The 10147-nt window shown below is 32.1% G+C and overlaps 1 protein-coding gene across 1 annotated transcript; it reads left to right on the top strand.

Annotated features, from left to right (window-relative positions):
- Positions 1–724: 724 nt before the first annotated feature.
- LOC124456649 (L-amino acid oxidase-like) lies at positions 725–7663 on the top strand. The gene is made up of 5 exons (XM_047007036.1): positions 725–1247; positions 2850–3017; positions 3636–3722; positions 3894–4432; positions 7181–7663. Exons 1-5 carry the CDS (start codon positions 854–856, stop codon positions 7661–7663), a joined length of 1671 nt encoding a protein of 556 aa, XP_046862992.1. The 5' UTR covers positions 725–853.
- Positions 7664–10147: the final 2484 nt, after the last annotated feature.

A 10147-nucleotide genomic window follows, 5' to 3' on the forward strand; every position in this document is an offset into this window, starting at 1 on the left:
CTGGTGGCAGCAATAGCACTGATAAAATATTTTTTTGTATCATACCACCAACATGGTTGAATTGCAAGTCAAGAAATATATATCCACAGTATTAACCTGAAAAATGAAGAGATCCAAAATTAATCTTTTGACGTTTTAAATATCATTATTGAATGAGAGAAAAGGATAATCATTGTTATGAAAGTACATGTGTATGATTTTATGATTATGAAAGTAAATAATGTATATGATTTCATCGAAATTAATATTCATTTGCGAGACATGTTTTCAGTGGTAAACGCTCATTTAGCCTAACCTAACCACTCAAAAGCGATTTTCTCAGTATCATCAGTAACATATACTTAAATACCAGACTATAACAGCTTGCAATTCATTTTTTTTTAATAAAAAACGTATTTCGGATAAAATTCTATTGTTAATCATGTTAAATTATTCGTAAGTCGGTAATAACATTCGGATTATGTAAAGTATAATATAGATTTTATAGAGAAACAAAGCAAATGTAACGAGCAACGATATTATAATGACGATCTTCATGTGATATGGCATATGTCATATCTACTTAATTAATTATGCAAAATACTGTATTGTTTATATGTTTTCGTTTGATGTTCATATCTCAACAAATCAAAATTGCATTCGCCTTTTGATCAACATGTTTTTGTAACACAGATATTAGGGCATGTGGTCTTTTTTTGTTTCGGTTGTTTTTCGGCCAAAATCTTCAATCTACAAGTAAAATCAAGTAAAGAAAGTAAATTCTTAAGATCAGTCATACAATGCTACATTTATTACACATCTAATTTATTCAACTCAATGTACATTGTAGTTGTTTAAGTTTTCATGTTCTACAATGGCGTCAGATTATCTTAAAAACCACAAAAGATTTTGGAAAAATGATGAACCTACGAAAATTCCGAAAAATAAACAAATTCCAATTCAGCACAGTGATTGCATCAAAACGTTTCTGAAATGTATCCAAGATGAAGGTTTGCGAAAAGCTTATAATCGTTACGGATACAAACCGGTGGAATCAAAACATCCAAGATCGATAATCAATGATATTGAAGATGAAAAGATCAGTGACGTCATTATAGTTGGTGCAGGAATGGCAGGTCTAAGTGCAGCGTATGAATTAAAAAAAGCTGGTCTTTCTGTGAAAATTCTAGAGCAAACAGACCGTTATGGAGGAAGAATATTTACGTATGGTGAAGAAAGCGGTCTTGCGTCTGGTTTGTATGCAGAAGGTATGGATAAACTCGCTCAGTAAAGTTGTCTGGTAAAATTAAAGCTATTTCATTCATAAATCATAAATTCAAAAGCTTTGCCACAGTTTTTTCACAGAACTGTAAAATTGCTGCCCCATAGGTATAGCTAGAACAGCAGACAACAGCACAACTAGGAAATATACCTGGCATGCGTGTGTCAACCAGAAGCCACATTGAATAAACGACGACTGTTACTGGCTGATAAAATATGACGAAAAACAGCAACTTATTTTGTATAAACATGGTAATCATTACAACAATATTAGCTGATTAACTTCTTGCTTTCGACGGTAAAAATTCCAATACAGCGAATGCTTTCTTAAACAATACTTCCAATCGTTCTAGCTGTAACGTGCAGTAAGTGAATAACAAATGATACCCCCCCCCCATCGAAAACTCTTCTATAGAAATAAAAAAGTTTACTTTAAAGAATAAATAATTCAAAAATCGTTTGTCAACTACAAATTGAATCAAACATAAAACAACAAAAAATTTCAACGAATAGCTGAAGTAATGATGTGGTGAGCTTATGCTTCTGTGAAAGATTCAACAACTAGGTATCTTTTCTACTCTCTTTTTATGTTATTCATTCCATCTGTTTCCAAGCATTCGAAAAATTTCATTATCAATTGATAGTTTTCAGTTGCTTGTCAAACTCCTTAGTTAAATAAAAATAGGAGGAGGCCTCCTAAAAATTATAAGTAGCATTTTTGCATGTTCGCTTTATCAATTAAAAAATCAAAGAATTCAACATTGTTAAGCACCATACAAGGTGTTTCTCATTTTTAGAAAGTTTTTAGACATGCATGCAAATATAAAATATAATATAATAAAGTAAATGATATGCCATCAGTGTCATATAGGAAAATGAAAATAGCTGTTTTATTACCATTTTCTGTCTCATCAGGTGATGTTAACAACAAAATATGCTATTAAGGGAAATCACAAACACTTTCTGCGAGATTTTTTTTAAGTCTACCAGGCCGCAATAAACATACGTATGTTTTATATTCAAAAGAGACCTGTATCTTTCATAGGAATTTTACTGTTTTAATGTTATGAGTAAGGGGTGCTGTCCTTTCAAGAAAAGTTCGGAGGGTCTTATAGCCTTCATTGCTTCTCCGCTTCCAACTCCCCTGAGTTGTGCCTATATTCTTTAGTGCCAAATCTGATGATTGTGTTGGGCATTGAATCACACAAACCTTTTTTTCTGTGGGGTGTTTTCAAAAAAATATACTTATGTGTGTGTTTGACGTCATTGTCGTGTTGGAAGACACAAAACTAAAAATATATTCTACGAATTTTTAAATCTACAGGTTATACACTTTAATGAAACAGTTTTTCATAATCAAGTAATCTAGAAAAGTCATTTTAAAGAGAAGCATTGATTAAAGATTGAGAGATTACACTCTTTTCTTTTAGAAAATGCAAAATTTTATGAAAATTACTAGAATACATGAATTTTTTGTTATTATATGATATTGGCGACCATCTATATATATAATTCTTTAATCATGTACATGCAGAAATGAAAGAGAATCTTACAATTTTCAACTAAAAAAATATTTATTATTTTTCAAGCTGGAGCAATGCGATTGCCTGGAGGTGTGGATGATCAATATGAAAAACAACATTATTTAACGGACGGTTACATCAAGAACTTTAATCTACCTATCAAATGTTTTCCAAACTACGATGAAAATGTCATTACTAGCATTTATGGTCTTCATGAAAATCTGAAGGTAAAGTGTATAAAAATAGTGAACAAAAGTGTGTAAAAGCAGAGATCGTGTAATGTAAATTTAACAAGACGACTTTTAATGCATGTATTGGGAAGATGCAATTGCATGTCATGAGAAATGTTTTTCTATTTCCGCTAGCTAGTCAAAACGATGCTTGCTAAACATATAACATCAGAGGCTTAACTAGAACGTTAATTGGGGAGGGGGGCATATTCATATATTCCGCCTTGCCCAACTGATTTCTCATGAAAGTGATTTGAGTTTCAAAGAAATCGGCAGGGCACAACGGAATATATGAATATACACACCAGTTAACGTTCTAGTTACGCCTCTGTATAACATATTCAAGTGTTGTTCTTTTATACAAATAGAAAGTTTGTAACATGAAAGGCAAACATCGATAGAAAGAAAACTCAAATCATTTCTATAAATTTACAACAATTATTTTCTCAACAACGAACTTAGGCCTGCATTATAGCTAATACTGGATTACACTTAAAATGCCTGCCACTACAGTTCATTATGACGCTATATGCAACTGGATATTGTTAGTACTACTCTTTCATATGTAATGATTAATTTGCTAGAATAATTGTTTATGCTGCTTTGTGTCTCATGTTTTCAGTTTGGGCTGAGAAACATTTTGACAAATTTTGGCCAAACTGGATGGATGGAATAAATGAATCATTACGAAAAGACATTTTGAATATTGGTAATTATACAATGAGATGTTTTTGTCTATTTTTATGATTCAGATATGTAAAAACTATTGACGAGGCATGCAGGGAAAACAACCATATTTAATTGGGTGAGAATCTATGTCTTGAGAATAAAATCAACATTATAAACTGTTAGTAACAATAATTTACCTTTTCTTAATCAGGAAAATACTACGACGAAACAACAAGTGTTGTCAGTGACCAGCTTTACACTTGGTTATCAAAAGCAAATAGTGTAGATGATCAAGTTAATGCTTGGGATCGTTGGATTAAAATTTGGAGTCGGTTCACGGTGGAAAATTTTCTTGAAAGTACTATCAATGTAATTAAAGCTAAAGTTTCTATTCAAGAGCAGGAAGACTTGGATTTAATAAAGCTTGAAAGTCTTTTGCCATGGTCTAGCGACGCCGTTCAAGGCTTTTCTGTAGTTTTCTATGCGTATGATCTTGACCAATCACTTGAACACTATCTTTCTTTTCCATTGGGAAAATGGCATTCTCCTGAAATGCATTGTTTGAAAGGTGGCATGCACAGTTTGCCAAAAGCGTTTTTCAATAGTGGAATATTAAATACAGATGACATAGAATACAAGAAGCAAGTATATGAAATAAATTACTGGTTTAAAGATGATTGCCCGCTTAACGATTTTGTAGAGGTGTCTTGTTATTCAAATAGTGCTGCATCAATTGTTTATAAAGGAAAGGTAAGTTTAGTTAACCGAAATTAATTTAGTCGGAAATGTTTGCTTAACCTTTTACTTTACGAACTTGTTCAGTGATTGTTGAACTACTATACTGCCGAAGGGTTTGTTAAATTAAAACTCCCCCACAGCGAGACATCTGCGTCTCTTGTGAATTGCAACCTGTGTTATGTACATTAGACTGGATAAAGCATCTCTTGTGAAAATTAAAGCGGGAAGTTAGATCATTTGCTGTTGACTTAATGGGGGATGTCGGTCTTACTTTACCATCCTTTTGTATTACAAATTCACATTTTTTGCTTTTTTATATTTTAAAAACTTCTGATTTGGACAAAGTTTTAATGAGATGTACAGGAAAACCGGTGGAGAGTTTTAACCCTAATGTTGTATTTTCTGTGCATTTGTAATGACTGAGAAATGAGATAGCATGTTGTATCGCCATTTAAAAGTTGAAGTTGACAAGGACAATTTTTGTTCCGCGAGGCATTTTTCGAAGATGAATTCTCAATCTGCAACAAAGTATCAACAAACGCTTTCATGTCTTCACTATACTCATGTATAGTGTAGATGTTCATAAAGGAACTGGTTAAAAACTTTGCTTCACTGATGAAAAACAGAAGTTTAGCATATTTCTATAATGTACATCTTGTATATTTTGATGATATAGTTTTCAATTTACTGATGTATATCAGAACATCTTTCTGATTATATGTCTATGTTGAATTGTTTTGTTTCCTTACTGAATAAACAATAAAGACGTAGTTTGATATTACAACCGTCATTTTTAATGTTTAAATTTGTGATGAAAAAGAAATGTTTCAAGCAAATGTTTGAAGCAATCTTCCATGAATGTCAAGACGCTTTTGAGACCGAGTGAAAATATTCTTATTTTTATAAAGAAAAATAATCGCATTTTAAATTGCTCGATGTGGCTTGTTGAGACGAAAATTGAATTTTTTATTAAGTGTACTGTCTCCGAATAGTAAAATTCACTTTTGCTATGATAAGTATCACTTAAATACATTTTGCTTTCTCTTCGAACAATTTACACCGCTCTCAAATAAATTTAAAAATTTGATTTTCTAAGCAAATCTTTTGCCAGAAATAACTCGTCGACTACAGTCATAATATCGTAAAAAATCCGCCCGCAGCTGCAGCCAATATAAATGCAGGAAATCAAAAACTGTCCTTCGCATGCATAAACAAGAATCGAAGTAAAATATTTCTGGACGTTTTTGTGAAAGCTTGAAAAATCTGTTGATGATAATAGTAGTTTTGAACTTTTATCATGTTTGTTTACGACATATTCAAAGATGGTATAGGAATTACAATATTGACATATTTTTCTAAATGTCACCTTGTTTAAGAGATATATAAATCATGTAGAAGATGAGAAGGTGTATATGAAAAATGTATTTAAAATTTATTTAAGAAAAGAAAAATTCATCCCGTGTCTGCACGGGCTGATGGAAACCGAGGAGAACTTTCAGACAAATCAAGAGCAGATCAATGCAAGCCCCAGACATTGACTGATTACGCAAACCTCTCAATTTTGCATCAGTAGAAGTTGTGTGAGTGTCGCAGCAGCAACTATATCATAAAAAACATTACTTTAGAACTGATTACACTAACATATGCAAGCGCAAATTAACCAGGCTTTAAACGTTGGTTCCAGCGTTGCTGTAACTTCGGACTTCAACGTTCTATGAATGTTGCTTGAACGGTTAATTACTACGTCGCTAACAAACGTTGTGTCAACTTTAGTACAACGTCAAAATAATTGCTTAAAGTAGTGCGAACGTCGTTAAAAAGTTAGGTCGGACCTGACGTTCTCACAACCTTTAACCAACGTCATAAGTAAGTCGTGTGCTAGCTGGGATACCCATTATGCACTCACAACTAAAGAAAAAGGACAAAAAAACTACAAATAACGCCAAAACTACAACAATGCACTACTATAATATTAACAGCAGTCATATTCACAATACATCAATACCCATGACAACGCATTCCACACCATCCAATCACATTAATCCACCCACTAATCTAATTAGACGCTCTAAGCATCTACTAATGAAAAAGAACAGTATATAACTTCCTATATCTTTCTGATGAAGGCTCGAAGCACCGAGTTGAGAGCCCAATAAAATCATTTTATATACAATCTGGAGAAACTTTTATTTTTATACATTAAATATGCCTGGATTACCAATCTTTAAACGTATTTATTTTTGTATTTTATATTACTATCTGATTGAAAAATTTTGCCAATTGTTAATGTTAAAAGTTTGTAATGCTCACCAATAGCTTTTATGTTAGCTACAAAAAATTTTAAGATTGTCTGTGTAAGGGAATAATTTAACTTAAAAAATATCTTATGCTTACGTTTTTAGTAAATACCACAAGCATCCATTTTGAGAAGTTCGCAATAACGATTGAAGTCTTGAGTTGTTCAATTTCATATGACTTATTGTTGTCATCGTCTTGCAATTCATTAGCTTCAATAGTCGATACTCTTTTTTGCTGTAAAATAATGAACTTTTTATGATGTACAAGAAAAACCTCATTGGTTAGTGCGAAAAGATTCAGCAGTGAAAGACGACATATTTCAATGTTATATAATACAGCAATAAGTCATTCATTCATACTTTAGACAAATTTCTTTCTGTATGGAGACAATTTTCCTGACTGGCTGAAGACGTGATATGTAAGTGTGTGCAACGGTAAAATTACTACTTTGTTTTTATGTAGGCCGTAATTGTTGCCACACCAACTAATATTTTGCGCCAAATCACTTTCAAATCAAAGCTTAACAATAATAAGTCCCAGTTGGCGACAAGAAAAAAAATTCAAGCTATGAACCATATTCTTACCTTGCATTCATCAAAAATCTTTCTTCAAACCAAAACAAGATTCTGGGAAGATGAAGGAATCAAAGGTGGGTTTTCAATTACAAACCTTCCCATAGGTCAGGTTCATTACGTCACCCTGGAAGACCCTTGCACAAAAGAAGGGCTTGTAATGATTTACGTATGGACGAAGGAGGCCTTGCTTTTTGGGTCCATGGAAGAAGAGCAAGTAAAACGAAAAGTAGTGGAACAACTCGCAGAAATTCATCCAACATTAAAAGAAGACATTGTATCAAACTGTATAATTCATCATTGGTATAGGCTGCCATCTTATCAAGGCGCGTGTGGAGCAATGAAAACTGCTCAATACGGCAACATCAGGTAGGATTATTTAGGATAACATGAAATTTTTTCATGTAAGAACGCATAACAAGCTAGAGTACATAAAATTACAAATATAGCTAATACTGAACCATAATTGACTAATTATAGAATATGACCGTAGCGAGATCAAGTTGTGTTCATACCGAGTTGTGTACTGGCCACGAACTTTGACTGTATGATGAAATACAACATTGCCACAAGTTTTTTGCCGTAATTTTTATAAGATTCTGAAATCCTCCATTTTATTACAGCTGATTTATCAGAACTGGGTGCATAAAAAATTAAATTTGTACTTCAACTTTTAATTTTTAAGACTGTATTTGAAGTTTGTCTTAGAAACATGTGCTTACATTTTTAATAAGTTGAAGAATTGGGCAAATTTGGTTGATATCTGAGCTTCGTATAAACTTTATAGGTCAAACGAGTTTTTTATTTGGTCGTGACATACATTGTTTTTTTGTCAAAACTAGGTATTTACGGGAGCCTATGGGAAACGTTCATTTCGCTGGTGAAGGAATTTCCTTTACATGAAAGTGGATACAAGGTGCTCTAGAAAGTGGTTTAAAAGCTGCATATCAAGTTTATGAACGACATATGGACAGAAACGATCACCATGTTTAAATAGACAAAAGAATGTGACAATTCCTTCAATATTTTTCAATTTTTTCAAATATTTGCATAAACTTTTTAACCATTTTAATAATTGTCCTTATGGTAGGAATAAATTATTTTTGACCTTCACCTCTCGCGGGATCTTAAGCCATCATGGTATCACCTACTTCCAACGAATGGAGAGAAAAAGAATTATTACAAATAGACCTACTTACGCTTGTTTAATTCTAAAACTAAGCCAATTTAGTAGCTGTCGCTAAAATAAAATTTTTGTTGTTTTAACGATGAGAAATTTACTCTGTGTGTGCAATTTCCTTTTTTTATCATCATATTAGATGTAATGTGTCATATGATGGAAATAGCGTCAATTATTTATTATAAATCTATGAAATACTTTTTGTTAAGCTATGGTCATTAGGGATGGTTGAAATACATTTGCAATAAATTTTTAACACCAACAGCCTGTTTTTTTCTCAATGAAGTCAAACAACATGCTAGTACAATTCTTCTTTAAATTGAAAACTGGTCTAGGGCAAGATTATCTTTAAATCACGATCTATTCCTTCTTTTCCCGTTTTTTTGTGGGGGGATCCCTTTTAGCCTTATTATACTCAGCTGTTTATTTGTATCTAACAATCTAACAATTTAACAATCTCTATTCTAATAAATGTAGAGGCCAGTGCCTGAGTTATTATACAACATTTCTTTCAACGTCGAATCTTGAAGCACGTTTTAAATATTTGTTAGCTAAGTATGTTAACTTGATATAAATAATGCGCTAAGCATTTATGAATTTTAAATCCGTTTAGCAAAGTTCAGTTATGAAATTATATGATTTTATTATACAAAATAAATACAATGAGTTTATAAAAGTGTATTCAATTTACAAAGATACCAGGCAAAAAAGTAAAGTTCTGCAAAAAGGTGGAAGGACAACTTTTGATACAAGAGACTGACTCGGTTCTCAAACTTACGTTTAAATATCAACTTTTTTCATCATTACTTCATGGCAAACATCGTTCAATCAAGAAAAACGAGTTTGCATAATTCCATCAGTAAAGTTAAATCTTTTTCAATTAAGTAATATTAACTATGTAGCATCAATACATCAACGGCAGATAAATATGACATGTATTTCAAGTAAAGCTATGCCATTAAATGTACAAGCCTTCAACTGATTTCATACGAAAATGAAAGCAGCAACATATAACATGATAATATCCTTTTCAACCAGGGATGTATTGCTATCGCTAATTGGAGGGGCTTTTATTCATAAATGCATGTTCTAAAACCGTAGAAAACAATACATTTCAAAAGATATTATTTCAGCATATCATGAATATATGAATAAGAGCCCCCACAATGAGCGATAGCAATACATCCCTGTTTTCAATTAATTGGAATTTACGGTTATATATAAAATACAGAACAGAAGTTGAAACATTTAAGACACTGTCTAATTGCATGAGAAGTGCAAACATGGTATATATATATAATTTTTATGAGTGCATTTGAACACGTAATATGAAAATCAAACATGTTGTGTATATATTTTAACATCAGTGACGTTTAACCTGTAGGCTTATCAACCTATAAACATGCAGCAATTGCAAAGCACGACACTATAACGACGACTATGCCTCCATTTATTCCGCCGATGATCTCACCTATTTCTGTACAAATTAGAACAAAAAATTAAATTTTGAAAAAGTTTAAAATAAACAGCAAGGTGTGGGACTCTTATTGCATTGATGAGAAGATAGTTAAAATGTCGTTTATTATGTATATATTTGCAAATTATTTGTAAATCAGTTGAACGACTTAATCGATTCTGCAACAACGTAGGTAGATTGAAGAATTTGGAGGGTTAAGA

This window comes from Xenia sp. Carnegie-2017, unplaced genomic scaffold (assembly GCF_021976095.1).
Source record: "Xenia sp. Carnegie-2017 unplaced genomic scaffold, XeniaSp_v1 HiC_scaffold_58, whole genome shotgun sequence".
Taxonomy (NCBI): Eukaryota; Metazoa; Cnidaria; class Anthozoa; order Malacalcyonacea; family Xeniidae; genus Xenia; species Xenia sp. Carnegie-2017.